Source organism: Leptonotus elevatus, chromosome 3, assembly GCF_054856555.1.
Source record: "Leptonotus elevatus isolate MCC_2025b chromosome 3, RoL_Lele_1.0, whole genome shotgun sequence".
NCBI classification, from domain to species: domain Eukaryota; kingdom Metazoa; phylum Chordata; class Actinopteri; order Syngnathiformes; family Syngnathidae; genus Leptonotus; species Leptonotus elevatus.
In genome coordinates, this window is record NC_141241.1 from 9,208,165 (window position 1) to 9,232,730 (window position 24,566).

General features: G+C 39.3%; 1 protein-coding gene across 2 annotated transcripts; it reads left to right on the top strand.

Moving 5' to 3' along the window:
- Positions 1-16,927: 16,927 nt before the first annotated feature.
- On the top strand, positions 16,928-19,812 carry LOC147176868 (uncharacterized). 2 transcript variants are annotated; one of them, XM_086071729.1, is made up of 2 exons: positions 16,928-17,269; positions 17,592-19,812. In XM_086071729.1, the coding sequence occupies exon 2, from the start codon at positions 17,785-17,787 to the stop codon at positions 19,318-19,320; it is 1,536 nt and encodes a 511-aa protein (XP_085927855.1). In that variant the 5' UTR covers positions 16,928-17,269; positions 17,592-17,784; the 3' UTR covers positions 19,321-19,812. The 2 variants fall into 2 exon arrangements, with proteins under 2 accessions (XP_085927855.1, XP_085927856.1); XM_086071730.1 differs by lacking the exon at positions 16,928-17,269 and adding an exon at positions 17,277-17,470.
- Positions 19,813-24,566: the final 4,754 nt, after the last annotated feature.

Consider the following 24,566-nt stretch of genomic DNA (forward strand, 5'->3'; position numbering starts at 1 on the left):
TAACCCTAACATAATTTTTTCGTAGTTGATTTTGATTTGATTTTATCTTGAACAATAAAAATAAAAAATAAAGGAAAAGGAAGCAAAGAAGGGCCGGAAGAAGCAAAAACGTAATCTTGTCCTGCCACGTCTTTCCTTACAATCCGAATCAATACCTCTAAACGGTGTTTGTGTATGCAAATCCTTTTTACCAGTTTTTCACATCACATCTTCTCAGACCAAATTCTCTCAGGAACCTATAAATAATAAATTGCAATTCATAACAACATGAATATAAAATAATTTAAAACAAATAAATCACCAAATCTGAACAGAATTAGCTTCCCAGCCCCGCATACATATCCATGAATGATCATTTATAGCTGCGTTTGTATTTAACCTTTACTTGTAGGTAAGACAACTGAGAAAAAATGCTGAGTAATCAGCAGACATTAGAGTTAATAAAATAAAAAGCACACACACAAATACACAGACAAGAAACAGTATAGTGTGATATAGTTACATGTTTACATAATAGATTGTGGATACGGTGAGTTTTATCATTTGTTGCTGTGTGTGTTCCAGTCTTCCAGTCGTTCGGGGCAAAAACTTGAAAGAAGATCAAACAAATATAATTGATCTATAATCTAGGATTGCTAGTGCAGAATTAATTTGGCAGAATCTGTTCATGAAGATTTATTGGTCTAGAATGAGCCTAATCTGCTCTTAACCTTAACTTTACTGTAACTCCTACCCACTAACCTTAACCATAACTGTAACAGTAACTCCTAATCCATATCCATAATAGTAACCTTGATCCGAACCCTTCAACATGGCCTCATTACCATTAGCTCCTTTACAAACAGTTCCTATCACAAAAAGTTGCGTACTGGATATGAGGAGGACTGATTAGTACATGGAAACATTTCATGCTATGTCGCACTAAACTCTTTAAATTTTTTGATTTAACAATGTATCCACCTTGGATGTATTTGCGAAACTGGATAGGATCCGATCCAATCCTCCACCAATATCTCGGCATCAGACTGCTAAAACCTCAGACTTCACAATCGGAATATGGCAAAAGCGAAGAGCAGTCTGTGGGATTTTAAAAGTGGGCCTAATTATTTTTCCAACCGGGCATATGGACTCTAGCTTGTGTTTGAGGCACACTTGAGAGCTCCTTAAAAGGTCTGGCTGTGTTTTGACTTCGGAGGTGAATGAGGAGCATCGAGAGGCGTCTGCAGACACTTCAGAAATCCACAAGCCTTCCTTCTACTTTCTTTCTTCCTCCCTCTGTCTCGACAAAGAATAAAGGAAAAACAGGAAAATTCAATAATGCCTTCGAGAGGAAGGATTACCTGAGGAGACACAAGCCCCTCCTCCTCCTCTTTCCTCTTTCTCCCAGCATCCCTCTTCTCAGCTCTTTGCGCTCCCCCAGCTTGGCTAAAGACACACATCAAAACTCCTCTTTGAAGCCACGACAGGCAATTAACCTCCCCGGAGTCCGTCGGTACAGATTGCTTGGGACGTGTGACACATTTCAGAAGGGTGGGGTCGGAATGGGCTTGTTTGTTTGTTAGTTTTTATTTATTGTTGATTTCTTTAATGAAGTGGCAGATCGGAGACAACCCATTTGTGTCAGTGCAGGAGAAGTAAAGTAGGCTAAACCTCAGGAGGAAGGTCCTCGCTTCACCGTAGGAAGCCTTTGCATGGCGTTTGTTGTATTCCTGAGCGTTTGCGATGAACAACGCGGCGAACAAAAAGCAGCCCGACGCCTCACCAATGTCAATGAAGTTGTGGGTGCAGCCATGCAATGATAAGGTTCATTTTAAAATATTTATACACTTTTGGGGAAAATGACCAAACTCAGCGAGAGTTAAGCCCCAAATTAGACATTCTAACCTAATGAGAATTTTTATTTCGCTAGAAATTAAAACGAGTTGTGGAAGAGATTTTGATGTTTGTTGTATTTTACATTTTGCCATAACATAAATGCTTAGAGGGGGCCACATTGGATTATAAAATGTATAACCAAAATTATATTTTAAATAAAGACAAAATATGTGCAAAATACGTAATAATTTATATGAACATTTTATTTATGTTTTTATAATTTAAAATAATAATGTAATAAATACGTATAATTTCATTTTTGATAATACATTTTTCAATGCATGTATACGAGATTCACTATCCTAACGCAAGAATAAAAGGTTGGAAGCAAGCAACAAAATAACCGTATACAGTATTTGACAGGGGTCTTGCATTAAAAAAAAAATCCATTCAAGAATGGTACAAAACTGGTGAACAAGAAACCAACATTAAGTGCAAGAACTCATTATGTAAAAAAAAATTGACAAAAATTGTAATATTATTGAGGTACTTTGTTTGTCCTGCATATTATTCCAAATCCGCATAAAATTATTAAATCCATTCACATTGTAGTATGGGGCCCAGTGTAATTGCAATGAAGCCATATCTGCTTCAAACTACAGTTAACTATTTCGTATTTGCAGTTTGGCAGATTCGCAGATTTTATTTTTTATTTTTTAAATATTTCTTCATATTTTGTATTTTTCACGTTTTTTGTGGTAATTTTTTTCCCCATTTCTCCTATTTTTCGTGGAAAACATATGTAGAATTTTGATCATCTTTTTATCAGCGGTTGTAAAAGCTATATATATATATATTTCAACAAAAAAGCTTTTATCTCCCCCAAAAAAGTAAAGAAAAAAAAATGGTACACTCAGGGTGCGATCCAGTGCCCATGTGCTAGATGCACATATTTGAACACGGTAAGTAGTAGCTGAACTGCATTTTGGAGTATTGTTATATTTTCCCCAAATTACATTTAGGCCTATATTCTTTCTTCCAAATTCAAACAGTTCTCAGATAGCTTTCGTCACAACACCCCAAGAATCAAAAATTTCCACACCCTTTTTTGGGCGATCTTGTCGCACACCAAGCAAGCCACTGCTCACCCCACACATACTTTGAACTACGGTTGTCGTGGGTTACCAGGATGAGACTGGACTGTATTAACAACATGAAAAACAATGGACATTTTTCTTGTCTTTGAGACAAATGCATTTTGTCGGGCAGCGACGATAGTAGAAGAGCCTGACTTGTGACAGATTTGTACAGAATTGTCTTCTTTAGCGCCCCCTCTTGGCTTTCAAGATGACATCAGCGTCACATCTTACAATGAAAAGAAATCACCCGGCGTGGTCCAATTGCATGAAAGCTTTGAGCTCATTTTCAATTTTAATGACTTTGCCATTACTTCTCTTGTCTTCTCCCCTCCGACAAAATGCATGTGTGTTTTCCAAAAACGTCTCACGCACTTTAGTCAAGCTCGGGGAAGACTGCGCCAGATTGCCTCGGGCCACAACCGACGCACCCCCAACCCACCCTTGCCTTGTTACCCTTCCGTGTGCACTCCTCTAAATATGAGGACAAGTGCTTCCTGCCATGGTGCGGCCCTCCCCAGGTAGTGAGGCGATGAGGAGACAGCTGTTCTCTGCTTCAAAGAGGGGAGGCTATAAAAGAAAAAAAAACAACTAGATAAATCATTCAGCTTTTGATCCACTATGCCACAGAGCTGCGATCACAAATCTTTTTTTCTTTTTTTTTCTGGCTCCTTTTGTTTCCCAAAAGTGAAAGTGAGTCTGGATATGACAGTAAATCCGACTTCCTCTGCAGGTTGTGTTTATGCGGCTCCATCACTTGAAGTCGTCAAATAGGAAATGACATCGCTGTCATGCTCCCTTTTAGGCAAGTTTAGCTGTGAGAGTGCCCATTGAAGTCAACTGTATGCGGCTTAAGTATACATATATTAAAGATTCTTAACCAAATTGTGGTGTGAGTGGCCTTCATTGGGTGTGCAAAATTAAATGTGCAATGGCGGTTCTGTGACGGATAATCAGGGGTAGGGAACGCCAGTCCTCGAGAGCCGTTTGATATTTTATCTTGATTGTCTTGATAAGTCCTATTTTTTTGCACCGTTGTGGGAGGGAATGCAGCCGACTCCCGGCCAATTGAAGCGGCTCCCCCTCATTAATGCATTTAAATTTAGCAGAGGGAGGCGTCCACTCTCAATTCACGGAAAAATAAACGACAGGATGATCTCCACTTACAGGTGATGTCGTCAGCCGTGCACGTGATGTGGGCAATGGGAGTTCGCCTTGCACCCCGGATCGTGTGTCTACTTTAATAATGTGTACACTATTCTATTCATTAAATGTATTTTCATTTCATGAAGTTTTTATAGTGTTGTTCCAAGAAGGCCCACAATGCTGCAGGTGTCTAGTTGTTATGCCAACACTCAGCTTTTAAGAAAGATGTTTGGACTCAAATGACCTTTTTGACCTATTTTGAACTAAAAGAAAAATGTGCGCATCCTAAATGGATTTGTGGATATTAGCTTTTCATCAGGCTTTTCTTTTTTGATGGTAGAATTATTGCTATGTTTAATATGCAAGATAATTGTTATGCTGCCTCCTGTTAAGGAAACCATGAATTCAGTGTGATTAATGGTAAAAAGCGGCAAACTGACAGCTTTCTTTGTCAACGTGTAATGAATTTATTCATTCAACGCTTCTTGTCTCACCCCCTTGTACGTCTTTTGGTGCTTAACGCTTTTAAAAGGCACACAATGCACACAGAACAACAACAATGAATTTGAACCTTACTTATTAAATTTGATATTTCGCTAACGCATAACTTGGAGATTCTTTGTTTGAGAGGAAGCTTGGCGATAATTGAAAAGGCAATAATTCAATGATTTCGGGTGCAGGCTGGCATTAATAATCTTTTTATTATTTAGTTCTTCATTTCCAGCATAACAATAGTGCGGCGTATAATAAGATCAAAGCGAGCGGGCTAATGATGGGCGAGCCAAGGAGGAGCAGAGAAGGAGGCTTTTACAGTATGTCAGTCAAACGCTTTGAAATATCGTCTAATTCCGTCTCCGTCTGCCCCCCCCCCCCCCCCCCCCCCCGCATCAATGGCGCACGGTGCCCCTCCAGCACCCGCCGACAGCACAAAACTGTCTTTAATCTATTCTTCCCTCTTAATGTTGAAGTGCTTCATGATTACATCCTCTACCACTTTTAACACTCGTCTTACATTCTCGCTACATGGCTTGATTTGTAAAGACAATTAGCTTTAAACACTTTTTGTGTGCCAATACCAACCTTGTCTTTTCTATTTTCTTTAATTGGAAATCACATCATGGTGAATTTAGGGAAGGGGGGGTGTGGAAATGTATCCTTGTTGTGTCAATATATTACACCCAACAACCTGGTAAAGAGTTTTTTCTTGGCGTTTCAGGAAATTATAGGAGCGGAAGTTACTGAAAATTGTGTAATAGAATGAAGTTATACTTTGCATAGAATGTCGATATTTTTTATAATGAGGCTCAAGACAGATGTGCAATTTGGGATTGGAAGAGCAAACTTTGTGAAGGACAAGTTTGTCTTTGGTGTTACTTTGGTCTAATTCTAATAGTAGCCTACGTACCTGGTACCTAATATCTAATATTTAAAGGTACTTACTAGCAGCTGGTACCTCTAGTATCTGGTACAGTGATACCTACTAATACGTACTAGTTGCTAGTTCTAGAGTACCTACTACTACCTAGTTCTTTTACCTACTAGTCCTAGTTTTTAGTACCTTTCCCTTACTTTACCTAAAGTACCTTTAATTTAAAAAGTTAGATACTGTTCCCATTTGAAAATCAAAGTGTTCAGCTCATTCAATTGGGAACGATTTTCAACATGCCAAACATTTTCACATACCAAAATTTCCCAATGTTTTGCTCTAAAAATTCACATGCTAACAAGACATTTTCTACATTTTCCCCTTCTTGCTCAACATTTCGTGTGTGATTCAAAACATTCCAGCTTCACAAAATACAAGCCTTCCCTTCTATCATTTCCATTCGCAAATTTCCCCCAAAAATTTAAAAGCCAAACATTTAAAATGTCTTCATATTCGCCACCACTTTCAACATTTTTTTGACCCGTTCAAATCATTCCTACTTCAACATGTTAAGCTCATTCTCACTCATTGTAAACCATTCCATGTCATTCAATATGTCATTTCACTATTTTCCATTCAGCCTCTCAGCCTTCACTCGCAATTTCTGTAGTTTAGTCATATTATTCACCCTGACGATAAAGAACACCACCAAATCAGGGGGACGTATTATACAAGTACAGGGGGGGTGTATTATACATAGGTGGTTGTTATTCACATGATTTTATGCTAACTGTGCTAAACAGCTAATGTGGCACAAACGGACATTTTGATGGTCATTTTAACCATTTGAACCCACTGAACTGATTCCAAAATGTGTTGAAATTCGGTGGATTTGTTGGGAGTTTTAACTTCTTAGGCGGCGCTATGCTTGTTTTCCTATGAAATACCAAATGGCATATGACATGCTTGTCTACCACCGTGCATTTTTTAATTGACTCCTTTTCGTAACAAGGATGGAAGGGAGAAAGTGGAGTCCTGGTTCCAGGTCCCCGGAGGCAAGCTGAGACCAGAAGCTCTGGCCACTCGCCAGCACTAACTGTACTGTCGCTCCGCTTCCCGCTGAGACGACATCCATCTCCCTCGTCAAGGCCGACACTCCGTTTATTCCCACATTCATTTGTCATGTCCCCAATCAGCCGGATGAATGAAAACGCCTCAGCCATGATGGATGAAGGTTCTAATTAAGATGAAAACAAAAGCTCCAGTCGTCTGTTTATCCAACCTAGGAGGTGTCGCAGTTACTGTCAGTCAGCTGCAGGTCATCTGACAGGAGACAGTTGGATGGGAATGATTTTTTTTGTTTTTTCATATTTTTTTTGGGGAGGTGGTGATGATGCTTTTGTTTGTTTAAAAACAAAGGAGAGTGTGGCACTGAGAATCGTATCTGAAGGAAGTCCCCTCGGATATGAGTTATTCAAAGGCATGCAAATGACACGACCATGTGCTGCTTTACAAGGGGGTTGTGTTCATTTTGGATCTGCTTAATTGCTTCATTTCTAAAATAACTCCATGCTTGTTTACTGGCGCCAGCGAACGGAAACACGGAAGCTGCACCGCATTTGATGCATCAAATTTATATATATATTATCTGCATTATTCTACCGGCTGTCACTCATAAAACTGCTCGGGAAATATTTTTTTAAGCATTCACAGATTATAATCTGAAGTATTTGGGCCACACTGGAAAAAAAAGAAATAATAGTAACACATTTTATGAGAAAATAATGTAATGAGAATATTTTATTTCTAACAACTATATATAGCACCATTTTAATAGAATAAAGGTGTATTTTTATGACCAATATAGAAATTTAAATTTTCCGTTATTGGGGAAGGGGGGGAGCTAAACTCGCAATAATACCAAAATAAAGTTAGTATAAAGTAATATTTTAAATACCAATACAGAATTTTATGACAATAAACTTGCAATTTTACTAGGAAATATGTCAGAAAAATAAACGTGTGAATAAACTATCAAAACAAAGTCACAGTATTTCCAGAATTAAATCATAATCCAAAATAAAAAAAATTGCTAGTAATACTGTAATTTATTGCCGTAAAATGGAAAATTATAAAATTGTCTCTCTTCACTTGATGAGATCTGTTTTCTTGTACAACAAAGACCTGTATATGTATCCTGGTAAAATTACTGCTTTGTTCTCCTAATATTGACTTGTTTTCCCTCGCAAAAATTACAGTATTTTTAACGTGCAACTCAATTATTGTATTATTACATCAGTTATATTTTCTATCAGGACTTTATTGAATAAAGTCATATCATTAGAAAAATAAAATAGTAAATTATGAGAATGAAGTTTATTCTCATAATTTAGCATTTCATTCTTATTTATTATTATGGTCATTATTTTCCAGTGTAGCTCTAATACTCTTATGTGAATATTACACTGGCTACCCAATGCAAAAATAATACCTACCTTTACAAGTCTACTATTAATGTAAGGCAAGCATCTAAACATATACCCAAAGCTAAGTCTGCATGTGTGTGTACAGAATGTGAGAAGGTGTTGACAAGAATGTTGGAAAAAGCAAACGCAGTGAAGGGAGGAGACGCCGGTGGAAGTTAATCAGCTCGGTCAGATGCAGAAAAGCCATATTGAATTACAAAAAAAAGAAAAAAAGCATATCAGTGGAGGTGAGCCATGCGTGACATGCCTGTAGTCCCTTTTAAACATGCAGCAATGCCAGCAAGACCTTCAGTGCTTTTTTGAAATCATTGAAAAGAATCAATTATTGTCGATGCAACAGAGGCAGCCAAGCGTGTAACTCACGACATATCAGCGCGTTGCACTTTGCAGACTCGAAAGCGAAATCTTTTGTCACACCGCGTAGCCACAGCGAACATTATTCAAAGTTAATACACGGCGCATACATCCCTTCATCCACACCGGATACATTAGCAAAAGCTTCTTTGTTAAATAAGTGTATCATATTTACTGGCACGAGGTAGGAAATGAGAAATGGCGGCAGTATTTTCAGCTTTGCTCTAATCACGACCGGAGGAAAGGTTCAATTGAAAGTAATAAATGAATCATTTCAATATTTCAACAGACAAGTAACAGAAAGAAAAAGTGGCGATGTAGGCAGTTGGACGAATACACCGGGTCTTTACATGTTTGTGACATGCTTTTGGCAGAACACCCTCAAGAATTACACCCTACTTTTTTAACTTTGCTTTTTGTGGTGCTTTACTTAAAAAAATGACTTTTAACACAATAACATTGACTTAAAAATTGAAGGTTCACTGTCATGCAACCCATAGTTCGCCCATACCGATAATCTGGGAGAATTTGAACATCCAGCCCCCACATCAATCATGGGAGATTATCCTGTGGTGTGACAAGGAAAAGACTTTAGCCAAATTTCTTCTGTTTCCTCAATTCCTCTACCACTACACTTTCTTCTTTGTATTTTCCGACAACTAATTAAAGGGGCAGAAGAAAAGGTTTTCAAACATGCACTTAAAGACTGAAAACTAAATCATATACAGAAGCTCCGCAGTCCAGATGACCATTTGTTCCCCCTGGTCGGAGTCCTAATCTAAGCCTTTCAAAATAACCCCAATATTGCCTAAATATTCTTATTATGTACATCGCATAACCTGCTCTGCTTCTAATCATCCCTGGAGCTGCGCTTGAGCTTCATATCGGTGGGGACACGCGTAATCCCGTGTTCGCCTGAATAACACATCACGAAAAAGAACATGAAAATAAAAATAAAACATCATCCCAAGTCCCCGAGTGGCAAATCTCTTTTTTCGTGTTCTCGCTGAGTGGACAAGCCGTGTTATTTATTTGGGAACAAGGCAGGGAACACGGATCAGAGCTCCAGCTAAGGACTTCCTAAGGACGGAACCGCTGTTTTCGCATCATATCCGGTGTATACAAGCTGTAAAGCAACGTTGCTAGGGCCTGAGGCCTTTGTTAACACTTGTTTATTGGGCCTTCTCTCGACCGGACACACTTGCAAATATTGATCGCTACACGTTTTTCAACATTGTCCTTATCGCCAAAACAACAACCTTGGAAAAACGAGCAATATTAAAAGAGGGAGATTGCCAGTTGTCAGTGCTTATTAGGGGTGGGAGACATAGAGTAACTCGTGATATAGTTTTTCCCCCCCAATGCTACTGACAATAGAGTGCTTGCGTGATAAATATATTGGAGGAAAAAGGTGTACCGTGTTTGATACATCGCAACAGCTAATGTAACTGAGAAACAGACTAATTCAACAGAAATAAAGAAATTAAATAATTATGGATTTTGTTTTTTGTTTTGTAGTATATGAATAAAGTCAAATATAAAATGGCATTTCTGTTTTTTTAACCCAACAAACAGGTAGTTGGGTTGTAATCTGCTCACTCCTGCTAGACAAAACAAAAACCAGGAACTAGCCTGCTCGCTGATAAACAAGTAGTCAAGGCAACCGGCTAACAAACCAGGAAGTAGCTTACTAGATAAGCAACAAACCAGGAAGTAGCCTACTAGCTAATGTTGGATTCTCCCAGTTCCGACCTTATACCGTTCGAAGCGAATGTAAACAACAAAAATGGATGATTCTGACAAATTGTTTGTTGTTCTGTTTAACGCTGTCAGTCGAAATCACGTTGTGTTACGTATAGTTACTTTTTCCAAATTACTACATTAATGTTCTAATCAATGAAGAGATAAATATGTTTACAATTGTGTAGATTATGTTTTGACATTCACGGTCTTTGTCTCTATCGAGTTTGCCATTTTTGAGTGACGCCAGATTTAAATTGGTCGGAAAAGTCCGACTTCCCACCTTCGTCGAATGCAGCGTAACCAGGGAGTAGCCTACTAGCTAAGTAATAAGCCAAGAAATAAGATGCCAGATAAACAAATAAACAAGGAAATAGCCAATATAAGAGACAAACCAGGAATGAACCTGTGAACTGACCATGTAGGAAGGATATTTTTGATAGTGAACTGACAAATAGTAATAAAGTACTCTGCTAAGAAGACCAAGAAATAGCCTGCTAGCCAATCATTGTGAGTTTCCCAGTATAATAAGTATACTCTATACACAAATCCATAACATATTAAAACGTTATTGTTTTTTAACGTGGCACTGAACATCAACAAAATCAATATTTACATAACGTATCATGCAAGATGCATTGACATGCTTCATCATGGTCTTGCTCCCCTGAACTTTATGAGAGCTGTTCCGGTTTTAAGGGCTGCTTTGCTGCTTGGTCGTCCATTATTAAGCTCACCTCATCTGTCAAAGCATACAATGAACAGACCGGACAAAATGGATGACTATATAAAAATGTGTATGAGCAAAATGGTTTAGTCTCAATGTAAGGGTTGCCACCCATGATGGATACGACACCGTATGCCAGATTTATCTTGGGAATGGAGTAATTAATACCCGACTTGTGGTCTGTATTCATCCTGATAGGAAAATAGGGTAATAAGGGAAAATAGCCAGGCCATGGTGATTGGAAGGTATGTTTTTTTGGTGAAGGTTATGTTACAAAGCTAACTATGGCATCCTTTATCACAAGGTGAGCCCAAGAACCGCTAATAGTGACTAATACACCCAATCGCAATGTGCAGAAATGTAACAACAGCAGTGATCAATGCGCCACATTACTTCCATCTTTCTTTGTCCCCTGACACGTAATGTTGGAATAATCTAGATTCTAAATCCGACAAAGGTAAAGGACATAAACTCGGTTTCAACAGAGCGACTTTCCATTACACGTTCAAAAAGCTTTATAATTGAAAGTGCATCTCTCCACAACATCAAAATTGGATGTTCATTTTTATTTATTTTTTACATCTGACCTAACTTCATGCAGTGACAAACAACCGCCTCCCTTTGCAAAAGGCGTGAGTGTTATTTATCCGTTATTTCAGCTTCAATTCCTTCACTCGCCACCACCCCTCAGCCTGCACAATACTCCTCCTGATTTCTTTGTCACACAACGGGCTGCATCCAATTCTACGCATTGACATGCGCCAGTAATGTAGGGCAATACGTATATGTATATGAGAGAGAGACTAGGTTCGCTAGGCTGACAAGATTAACACGGCCATACAGCTAGCTGCCACCCTCAATTTCACCTTAGTGGCTAGAAACATTTATTTATTTTTTTGTCATCGTTACAGTCCATTTGCATTGGGTCCAAATGGGAGCCAGTGACCAACCAGATCCAGCCTGGAATAGTGTGGCCTTACGTGTCACAGTTTTTTACACTTAAGGTATGGTATGACAAGACTGTTTGTGTAGAATTGTTGAAACATAATTATTCATTCAGCATTATTGCTAAACTATTGACACAATGGTCATAATACATGAATAATCTTTTTAAATATCATGGGAATAGCCAACATCGTATAAAAGCAATATATTAAAAGGGTCATGAGATCTCTTAATAGTACACATTAGCTGAATTCTGTTTGCACATTGCGCTACTTTGTGATAATTGCAGTCATTAGCCTATTTTTCTTTTTTTAAATAATACATTCCCTAAGGTTTAGCATAATAATGTTGCTTTCCGGAGGCTGTGCTGCACAGACGCTCCGATAGCAAAATTCCAGGTACTGGAGTGATGAATAGCAAAAAGATCCTATTCATCCGTCTTCCTGTGGTTTTTTTGTGTGCCGGTGCCGCACCGTCGGGGCCTTTGATCAACCCAGCGGAGACAATTCAACACCGCACCCCCAGCCCCTCAACCCCTCACCGGCTTTACCTGCTGCTAAGTCAGGTATCACAGCCAGGGACCTTAAAGAGGCTTTAACCTTCCCGCCTCATCTGGCTGTCATTGATTCACGCCGGAGTCGCGCCGTGGATTTGAGTCCCTGATGCAGCACCCCCCTTTCATGTCGGGCTGTTTATGAGAATATGGAGATGGCGTTCCCGACCTGGGGCTTCGGGCCTGATCTCCCCCACCGCCAAACCGCCCCCACCGCCAAGTCAGACCCAACCTCTCGACGAATCTCATGTAGCACACTTAATACCCGTAAGAACATGGCGCGCGACGCTCCTCATCTTTGGTAACAGAAAGGAATTTGAGAGCAGATTAATATTATGAACAGTAATATTCCCCCCGTGGCATCAGCATGTGCGGTGGATTACAGGGCTCCAGCGCGATTACCGGCAGGGGGAAGAAGGGTTACAAGTCAAAAAAAACTTTTCATCTTTACCCTTGGCACAAGTGCGCACACATGGAAAGACATATAACAGTATTAGCAATAGCATGTGTGCTCGCTGGCTTTATTAATACGCTACATATTTTTAGACGGGTACAGCACTTTTCACCTTTTGTGATGTTCATTATGCCACCGTGAAAGCCAATATCCTGCATTGCTGCCTTAAGACCAATATATTAGTAACTAAAATACTTGAAATATGCTTGAGTCACCTGCTAAAATCAATCCAATATAGATAGTATTCACATGACGTCATGTGCCCCACATTGTGTGCCGTTCAAGGGTCCATGGAACGTCGAATGGGAACGGATAAACAAGTGTCCGGAATTGCAAAGAGAAATCGAAAGGATTTCCAACTGACAAAGAATACTAAAGTGTGTTCTGACCATTTTGTTTAAGGTGCGTGTCATTGTAAGATGGTAAAAATGCTTTTACCATAAAGCGATCGTGATATATGTGAGCCGTTGGAGCCTGGCTAAAAATAGATCTGGTGGTTAAGATGTTCGATTTTGAGATCTCTCCAAATACAAGGTCTTAAGGTCTCTATTTTCCTTTCACATCAGCTCAAAAGTTGAAATTGTTGCGTGTTATATCAAAAAAAAGTGATGAATCAACAATGTTGTTGTTGTTTTTGTTGTAACACGTTAGCGCTAGTAGCTAACGCGGTCGGGGAAATTAGCTAGCTTGATTTAAAAATAATTCTTCCCCTCAAATTCACAAGTGATAAATGCACATAACAACCAAGCCATCTGACTCAGAGCATACGTGATGTTGCCATGTAGTCCGGTCCGGGCAGTAACATCGGCAAATGTTTGTAATACCAACTGATTTCTCTAATCAAACGTTTTAACATGTACTGCAACAAGGAGTGTTGAGCTAAAACCTTCCGCATACGTCTTGCGTACACAAGTAATGTTAGAGGAAGCTGGATGTGACATTCATCAATAACAAAATAACATATTGAGTACTGTAAACACAAGAGAAACACAGCTGAGACCCACCAGAAAAGGCCGACTCGCGATCCCGTGACGTCAAAGAATAGCCTACTATCTATAGGTCAAGATTTTTTAAACAAAAACACAAAACAAAATCACAGCCAAAAAACCTTGAAAACAATTTAATAAGTAGCTACCCTGGTTGCAGTTATAACATACCTACCATTGTGCTAGTACTCACTATTCACGTAATAGCATGCTAGATTTTTTTTTCTTCCCATGGCCACTCACAGCAAAGTAGTTCCTAATGTCACAGACCCGTCAGTGTATGTACAAACGTTGAGTAAACTATTTTATGACCTTTGCTCTGTGTTTTTCTCTGATGTGTGCTTATGATTAGCCTATCAGAAAAAAGGAAGCATACACCGCTAATCTCCCATAGGACTGCATTAGGGATCCCTCAGGGCTGGGTGTCCGGCCCACTCTGGATATTAGTTTTCAGCGAGGCGCAAGGAGGACCCGCCAGGTTTTTGTTAGTCGGCTCGTCTTAAGCCTCATTATACCTCTTTGCCACCAGGCTGACGCCAAGCCACGCGTGCAAAGCGGGTCGAGGAAATCCCCCTCGGGAGTTGTCTTTTTGACACGAGACTCGGCAATTTCCTCAGCACCTTTCGTGTGTGGATAACACTCGGCCCACTGTGGGCCATGTGCGAGCAATAAGTCAGGCCTAATGAATGCCAGGCGGCGAGGGCGAAAGAGGGCAAGAGGGAGCCTTAGAGCGGGGCCTCTCGTGTCTGAAATTATCCGCAGGGAAACGCTCTGACACGCTGTTCTGCTGCGTGAAAAGAAAAGAAACAACACTGTTTCCATTTAGAGTTAAGTCGGAATCACTGCGCGCCAGAGATCGCACACGTTTGTGACAGATAAGCGGCGGGGCATTTCCCGTCTTTAGCCAACCGTGTTGACTTTGTAGATTCCTGCTCGGTCTGTAGGATCGAGCGGAGGAAGAAAGGCAAAGAGGCAATGCTGTGTGCCACCACGCAGAGTCTGAGCTCGTCAGAAGCTCATAAGCCTCCAGTTCAAAGAGCAATCTGATAGGAAAGCTGCCTTGGCAGTGGTTTCCTCCCATGTGGCTGCCAGGAGACGGCTTCTGTCGGACTGCGCCCAGTAGGCATCAATTAGAACGCTGAAGGGTGCCATCCACTCACTTACAAACACATGCGGCATTTGGAGGGATGGGAAGTTGGTGAAAAACAATCACGCAGGGCTGTGCAGTAAAAGCTCTTACTCACATGCAGACTTAAAAAAACAAACCACACACTTAAAAAAAAATCTAAATCCTTTATTTATATATTTTTTTAAATTTGTTTAATTATGCATAAAATATCATGTGTATAGCATTCAATATAAATTAGAAACAGCATAAATCAAAGAGTTAATTTAGTGTGCCTAAAATGAAATAATTCAAAATACATAGTTTTATACACTATCATATATCATTTGTTTAGTTTAGTTTTTTCAGGAAAAGCTAAACATAATTTGGAGCTAGTGTAGGTCAACATTAATAAATTGCCTTGTGTTTGTAGGTTGTGTCCTCAAGTGGTCAGCAAAAAGAATTGCAAGGTTATGAAATTTCTGGAAATTAAATTTTAAGCATTTAATATCAAAAATATGAAAACGTGCCAGGTCATGAGGTGTTTTTTTTTTTTGGTGCTGTTTTAATATCACCTGTAAAAGTCCCATTAACATTAAGAACAAAGAATGGCAATAGCATCTTTCTTGTCAATATTTTTTTCCTGAATTTTTATATTTTTAATCTAATCAGGATAGCGGTGAAAAGCAATCCACCTAAAATGTAGAATTTGAAGACGTATGTTTTTTTTCTCGGTAGACTGAAAATTAAACCACTAAAATTTTCATTAATGTTTGTTTGATACATGAATAATATATTGTGGATGTTTTTCATCAACGGTGGCTCATCACAAATCAAATAAAAACAGCTAAACAGAAAATAAATAATTTTTCTTTAAATGATGTTTGAGAGGACAGCCAATCACTATTCCAAAATGTGAAGGATACATTGTCATTTCCACCCCTCCCATGTGGCCGGCGTTATGATGCATCAATCACAGCTGCTTTGGCATTGACAGGATTAGCATTTAGGACACATGATAGAAAAACCATCTGTTACAGCTCTAAACCCTTTTAAATCCCCTGATCTGCCATTGACAAGTTTTAGAACTGCAATGAGATATACAGATTTCAAACAAAAGCATTTGAAAAAAAAAATCAACAAATAAGCATTTTTCATGTTATTTTATTAGAATTGACAAGCAGAAAAACATTGCATGCCTTCATTAGGAGGACATAGAGACGACTAGACTATTAATACGAGTTCTGGGAATGGAGTAGAAGAATGTGGCAGAAATCAATACTTTATTTCATTTGCATGGCTTTGATGGCACAGGGGAAGAGCCACAGATTAAGATTACTACTGACGGGTTGATCGTTAACACTCGTTCGTGAGCCGCCAGCACTCCCGCTCGTCTAACGCCTTAGGAAAGACAAGTGTTCTACATTGGCCTATTTAGGAGGGCGACGTTGTAAGAGTGTGTTAGCAAAAGGATGAACAATGTGCAAGATGATGCAAAAGTCAAAAAGTAAAAAGGAAGAAGAAAAGAATGATGTAGTACATGCATCCCATTGGATTGTATTTGGAGTCTCTCAGGGTTTACTGCCCAGCCCATGAGATATTGTTGTCATGATTTTCAAAAAAAGGCGTGAGGATCTGCTGTTCTCAAACACATTACTGCAGATGGTTATGCTGAGAGTATTATTAAGGTTAACGTACCCGGTAGTTTGAAGGTCTATTAGGATCACTGTTAATTGTAAGGTTTTCGGATTAATTAATAGCCTTTTCAAGGGCCCCAAAATTCAAGTTTTACATGTATCCTGGTGAATGTGTTTGTATTTTAGTAGAATTGAGCTCAAAGCCTAAATAAATAAATACACAATGGTGCACCCTGGAAAGTTACAAGAAAAACAGCCCTGATTACAGTTTTACCATTTATTACCACAATGGTAATGCCTATCAAAGCAGGACACATGAAAAAGTCTAAAGGAAACAAACCCGGACGTATAGGTTGAAAATATGTCTTTGTTTTCGTCCGTTTATGTAATAGCATATTGTGTCCAGCGGGGGGGCTGTTCATCTTGGTTACTCTTGGGGGGGGGGGGGGGGAGTTCAGTTCAGTTAGTGTTGTTGATCCGTGGACAGAGACACACAGTGCTCTTACCGTGTCTGTAGGTTTGTTTTATTCTGTTAATGATTTAAGCAATTGTTTCAAACCATGAACTGAACTCAAGTGGATTGCTAACAACCAGGATAAGTTACAGTAGACACATGTAAGCAATATACTGACTGGCGCATTGGAATTAAAAATATATTTTGGAGCCCATAATTTAGAGTAGAAGAAAAGGATTTGGACCGACATTACAAGAGGGACTGTAGTATTTTGCTGTGACGCTAACAGCTAGCAAGTGGAAAGGCTTTCATCTTCATCATAAAGACTGATAAAGATAAAACTGCTGTGGAACCTACAGAGGAAGGTATGGAAGCTATGTTGGATTACAAACTATAAAGGATCATTGGTTTAACTAAAGCTAAGCTAGTCCCAATAACTGGGAACAAGAACGAAATACTTGATTTGATAAGTTGGCTGTTGAGTTTGAGGCGCTATTAGGAAAGTTTTACCAGCTGATTGTCTGTTATACTGTCGCAACAAATAAGGTCAGAAGAGGACACAACAAGTAAGTTTGAACCAAAGGCTAACTTGTTCAGAGACTTTATTGAATGAGCTAATGCTTGGATAAATGTATATAGATGCATGGAAGAAGCAAAAAAGTCAATAAAAGTCTTTCTTTCCGATAGCATATCAGTGGAAACATCTAAGAAGTCTCAAAAGCCAAAAGGAAAGTTCTAGCCATTCTTCAAACTCGTCAGCGTCCTCTGGTGTATATACATGCTTGAAAACAGAATTGGAAAAGGCTGCGCTGAAACAGGGCGCTAAGTTAAGCAGCATTGGAACAGGGAAGCTAAGATTGAAGCAGTTAAAGCAGCTACAATGGAACAGGACGCAAATCTTAAAGCCGAAGCACTGGAATGGGAAGCTAAGATTGAAGCGGCAGCACTGAAATGGGAAGCTAGGATTGAAGCAGCTAAAGCAGCAGCAACGCAACAGGAAGCTAAGTTTGAAGCTGCAACACGGGAATGGGAAGCTGTGCTTGAAGCGGCTAAAGAAGCAGCACTGGAACAGGAAGCTAAGCTTAAAGCAGCAGCATTAGAAGTGGTAGCACTGGAACAGGAAGCTAAGCTTAAAGCAGAGAAGGAAAAGCTTGATTTCCAGACCGCTTTTTTAGCTGCTGCTGACACAAGGCTCAAAGTGTTGCATATTCATGGTGAATCCAACACTTCACAAATGGATGACAAAGGCTTTGTTTCACATGAGAGACAGCCAGATGTGGAGAATCCTGGAGCAGCAGTCCCATTATTTGCAATCCAAAACAACGATTATAAGACTCAAGAATGTGCAAACACTGAACAGCCAAACTGCTCAGTAACACATGAAGCAGGAAGTCATGGTACATCAGTGAGTTTGTTTACAATCGTGCAGCAGCAACATGATAATACAGAGTTGCTCTCCATTTTGCCAACAACTAATATTCCTGTCTTCAAAGGAGATCCCTTGGACTATAGACCCTTTATGATGGCATTGGAGTATGGCGTGGAGAGAGAAACTGAAAGCAACAAGGACCGTCTGTACTATATGATGCAATCCACAGGCGGTCAGCCCAGAGAGCTAATAAACAGTTGCCTAAACATGGGACCTGACCAAGGATACCATGCAGCAAAAGGGCTTTTGAAGGAACATTTTGGTAAAGCTCACACTATCTCTGCAGCATACATCAATAAAGCTTTGAACTGGTCTTCAATCAAGGAAGAAGATGGCGAAGCTCTGTTGTCACTCGCCTTGTTTCTCACCACGTGTTTGAACGCAATGGCAGAGTTGGATTACATGAAGGAGTTGGATATTGTCACCAACATTGGAACCATCATATATAAACTTCCTTACGAAATGAGAGAAAAGTGGCGGACGTTTGCAGTTAATATTAAGCGTAAACAAGATAGAATAGCCAAGTTTAAGGATCTCGTTGAGTTCGTCCATACAGAGGCTAAGATCATGATAGATCCTGAATATGGTGACCTCGATTTCAAGGGGAAATCCAAGCCTTCGGTAAGCCTCATATCGGAACAGAGGCAAGATAAGACCATTTTCACCAAAACTACCACGCCCAGTGCTTTCACCGAACCCTGTCTCTTCTGCCAAGGTGAACACATCATGGAACATTGTAAGAGAATGAAGAAATCCCAGCATAAGGATAAAATTGAATTTCTCCTGAGGAAGGGACTCTGCTTCAGCTGCTTGCAACAAGGACACATGAGCAAGTTCTGCCAGGAGAAACTGATGTGCGAAGTTTGTTCATTAACTCATCCAAGCCTGTTGCATATAAATAGAAAGGATAAAGCTATGTCTGAGGAAGAATCGGAAGAGGACAGTGAAAGGCGCAGTGCTCAACGACTTTGTGGAAACAAAAAATGAAAGCTGTGGTGAGAATGGGGCCGGCGATACGGACAGGATCCTTGACATTGCCCCATATACTTTCCTGGATCCAGACTGTACGAACAAGCTTATGGATAAGATCAATCTGCGTGGGAGAAAAATTGACATCAACCATGGTTGGACCTCAAATCAAAGCAGAAATAGATCTGTTGATTGGGACAAATGTGCCGAAAGCATTGGAATCGGAAGAAGTTGTCAGGAGTGTGATGCTGTAAAACGCAATCCTTGGATGGGCAGTATGTGTGGCAAGTGTTATGTCAAACTGAATATCCTTTGCCAGACTGGATGAACTATGGAATCAACCATTTAAATGTGACTTTTTCTGAAGTTAGTCCGAAAGAACATCTGGGGATAGAAAGAGTGTGTTCAGTTAGTTCATGGTGTGTGTGTCGGAGACAAATGATTCTCTTATTGTATCTTACTGTAAGCTATTTCTTTCAGTTAAGGAATAAAGCAGTTTTTTCAAAGCATGGACAGACTCAGTAGATGTGCATAAGCCATAACTAGCAACAGGAAGTCGGCCATTTTAGCTGAAGGCAAATCCCCGACATCATACTTCTCTTTTTGGGGAATTCCTAGATTTGCTTGTCTCAAAAACCAGATAATTGGTATTTGCAACACTCTGAATTTGGATGCCTATGTCAGTGGGTTTTGGTGTCAGTCTGGCAATTTGAGTACTTGCCACGAACAAGGGGGTGTGAGTGCCCATTCATCGCTGCCAATGTTATTGTTAGCAGAAATGAAGTTCCTCTGAAGGTTTTTACTACGGCGAGTTTTTACTTACATACAATATAGGGGATGAATCATTAATGGAGTAAAATGGGCACCTCACTTCATTTAGCCAGAAAAATTATCATAGGCTTTGTGTAAGGGCAGGATTGATGGAATTTGGGTCATTGGTGAGCATGTAGGGGGGGGGGGGGGGGTCAACCTTTGCCCTTGATTTAGCACATTGACCCTCTTGGATACAAAAGGCCACACTGTACAATGTTATTCAGTGTTTTAAACATGACCTCACACACACACACACACCTCACCTCTAACCCATTACATTAAATTTCATCTTATGTGGAAGAATTACTTTAAGCACAACTGGATTAAATCCTACCATGACCCCAACAGTCAGCCTTTATTATACTGTAGAGTGAGGAACCATACGCCTCATAAGCAGCAGACTTCCTAACCAGAAGTCCACAAGTTGACTTTTTTTCAATCAGCAATCTGATTTAGAAAGTTGTAAAACTCAAGACTAATTTAAAAAGACCACTTAAATGGATCTTCAAAGATTAAACATAATTTTGAGGAATTCACTCATTGTTAAATAGAGTGAAAGAAAAGTATCTCATGTCAATATATAATGAATTATTGTTAAATCGATAAGTCATTTTAATAGATTTTGAAAAATGAACAGTTAAAATTTTTAATTCATTATATCAGGATGTTGTTATTCATCACTTTTCTATACCTCATTAGGGTTGTGGGTGAATTTGAGTCGTTCAGCTGATTAATAAGAGCAAAGGGCAGAAATAGTATAGTGGTAGATGAAGATAAAAAACACATTTAATCATTCGTTTTATCATTTCAAGTTATTACATCAAATTGCGTCATTTTATTAGCCTAAAAAAAATAAAGCACACAATAGTGCCATAGCATTTGCGGTTCCTCACGATTCACAAACAAGTCCACCCGGATATTTTTAATAGTTGTTTCTCCCTGATGTACATGAGCCTTTGGAGCTGTTCTGGTTTACATTTCTACAATGTTTTGTTACATTTGGTTTGTCATGTATAATATCATTACTTGTTTATGTAAGTTTTTGCTTGCTGTTACCTCATAATTCAAAACGAAAAATGCCTTAATTGATCTAAAATGCAATCATTTATGATGTGACATTAGAGAAATGTAAGAATCGCAATATTTTTAAATCAAGCTTGGCGGGAACAGTTTTAAACTTATTTTTAATAACGGCTATAAACGTCAAAAATTAATCTTAAATGTTTCTATTAGTTTAACTTTTTTTTTCCACTTTTGTTAACAAGAATATGAAAACCTAGAATTTTGTTATTGTACATTTAGAACAGAAATGAAATTTGTGATTAATCGCGAGTTAACTAGTGAAGTCATGAGATTAATTATAATTAAAAACTTTCATCGCCTGACGCCCCAAATTTTTTATAATATTTTCTTTCCTTTTTTTTTTAATTAATTTACTGCCGTTGATGGCTATAAACGTCAACAATTTATTTTAACTATTTCTATTAGTTTAACATTTTGTTTCCACTTTTGTTAACAAGAGTATGAAAACCTATAATTTTTTTATTGTACATTTAGAACAGATATAAAATTTGTGATTAATCGTGAGTTAACTAGTGAAGTCATGCGATTAATAACAATAAAGAAAGATAACCGCCTCTTGCCCCTCATTTTTAATTATCTTTTTTTTAAATGAATTTATGGAAGTGAATGAATTGATAAACTGTAAGTACAAACAAACAAACAAAGGCAGGAGCACACAAGCACGCGCACACATGCACACAGAGATAATGAAATCAGGTCTGATTGTGCCCCAGATACTGAGGAACATCTCAAATATAATAATCATATGTTGGATTACGGCTCCATATCAGCTCTTGTGTGTTCAAGGAAAGCACCCGCCCTTGATATCAACAGGATCAGTGGATTAATCACAGTGAGACACACAGATGGTCAGACAGGCAAAATTAGAAAAATATGCAATATGAATACATTTGTCCCACGTAATACCAAGTGTGATTCATCTATCATGGGGATGTAATGGCTTGATACATTGGTGTACTTAGCAGAGAGACAAAGTTAATTTCTTTATAGGCCAAACATTCTCACTGATATTGCGCGCCGCAGTATAAACGATTCTTCTGGGAATATTACGTGAATTAAATGAAAGCCATCTATCTAGTGAGCAAAACAGCCGTGTGCATTAATTCATTTGTGTGCGGCACTCGGGGAGTGCCTGACACGTTATATATTGTTTCATACAGGAATACGTACCGTACGTTTGCATTAGCGCAAAGTCAAGAGCGGGACCTTGCATCAATTGATTTCGCAGTGTTTTTTATGAATTACTTGAGCGGTGATAGGCCCTTACCCCTGAGAGAGAAAAAAACAAAAAGATTTAAAAAAACTAATTTTCATCTAAACTGTACTTAAATGTTCTGTACTGGATTTAATGTTGAAGCCACTGTAACGTTATGCATAGTTTGAAACTTATACCCCACCTCTCGTCCAAAGTCCCTAATTAGGGAGGCAAGCCCAATAGAAAATGGATCTATCACTAGTCTGTTATTTTACCCGACAGAGCCCTCTGCTGTATCTAGTGGGGCACGTCCCCCCTTGCCCATATTGCACAATCAAACCAAGGAGTCCTTTGCATTTCGTGTCATCGTCAGACTTCAGTAAAGAGGAAAGGTGAAATTGTAATCTACGCCACAGGTATTCCCCATTGGCCAGTGGGGGCCCTTGTTTCCTGCGAAATGTCTACGGGCGCGCCATCTGGCACAATAACAGATGACAGGTAGCGGCAATAGGAGGAAGCAGGATGGCTTTCACACTAACACACAACAGGGTTATTGACACGCAATTGGCTTTATGTTTCAACAAGAGACGACTATTAACAGGAACGGGCGCTGGAAAAGGAGGGAAGGAAATGTGTGTGCGTGTGTTTTGTGTGTGCACGACATAGCTGTACACCTTTTACAAGTTTTTTTCAGCATTTTCATAAAGTTCTCAGGACATACCCATTATGCTAAAAACGCAGCTGATCCTGATTCATATATGCCATTACCTTAAAATGGGAAGTCAACCCGAATTTTTTTTATTGTAATATGATGCATGCACCCCAAGACTAAACACGGCATTTTGCTTAACATTGCGTTTTTGAGGGCGGCCATTTTGCCACTTGCTGGCGACTGAAAATGACATCACAGTTGCTCATGGGCTCAGGTGATGACCAATTACGGCATCAGCGAAAAAATTAAATTTTGCATCGACTAACTGTCTAGAATAAAAAATTATGCTTTTTTAAAACTAAAACTGCAAACTCCACAATGTTTTTTTGTGCATCCTGTTATAATTAATAATTTTCGAGCATGTTGATCCTGCATTCGAGCATGGTTGGAAGTTGAATATATCCGAGTTGGTTTTTCCCAGTTCTGACCTGAAAGCGTTCGAGGCGAAAGTAAACAACCAATATGGCGGATGGTGATAAATTGTTTTTTATTTTGGTCCTCAAAACTCATGTTGACCTCCAGAACTTACCGTCTCGCAATATTGCTTCTTTTATTATTTTTATCTTATTTCATAAGCAGTCTATACAATTCGGTCGTTCACCGTATAAATTCATGCAGGGAGATAGTAGCATACTGTCATGTACGTTGTGTTACGTGAAGTTATGTCGAATATTTATGAATGAAGAAAGCTATCGAGTTTTATACTCGAGTAAATTGTGCTTTACCATTCACGGTCTGTATTTCCAAAGGAGTCGCCATTGTAGAGTGACATCACTTGCAGTCCGTCGGGGAAGTCAGGGTCCTTTTTTTTTTCCGACTTCGCAAGTGGAATTTTCGAGTTCAAAGAAGCGTTCCCGTACACACTTCCTGGTTTGAACTCGGAAAAGTCTGACTTCCGACCATCCTCGAATGCAGCATGAGGCCCACCGTATAGCTATTCATTTGTTCTTCAAAAAAATAATTAGTTTCTTTTATTTATTGAATCAGAGACAACACAAAACTTGTTGATATGAAAAGGGAAATTCCCTCATTTGTTCAAACGTGCTTTCTTAACTGTATCGTTCGAAAGCATCGTTTTTATCTTCATGAAAGTTTGTTAAGTTTTCAATGGAACTGGGAAAAGGACAAAGTGATTCCAGTTTTTGTTGTCTAGGAAGTTGAGGACTATCTCTCAGAAAGCCCCGCGATGCTCGGAGAATATTCGTTTATAATGAGTGACAGGAAAACGATTTCCCCCGTGGATGCATGGGTATCATTTCGGAAATGTCTCATCCATCCATCCATCTATGTATGCCCCCCTCCCCACCCCCCCCCCCCCAAAATTCCTCAATTAAGAATTAACAAGGCACAACTATTAAAGCTTCACAACAACAAACAGAAGCTCCCCGTCAAATAGGACGGCAGCCATTTTTTTCAGTGCCTTGCGTCACATCGCGTTCCATTTCCGTCCCGGTCGAAGCA

Bases quoted from the DNA above. Each gene is read 5' to 3' on its own strand.
- LOC147176868 (XM_086071729.1), top strand. From the start codon at position 17,785: ATGGAACAGGACGCAAATCTTAAAGCCGAAGCACTGGAATGGGAAGCT.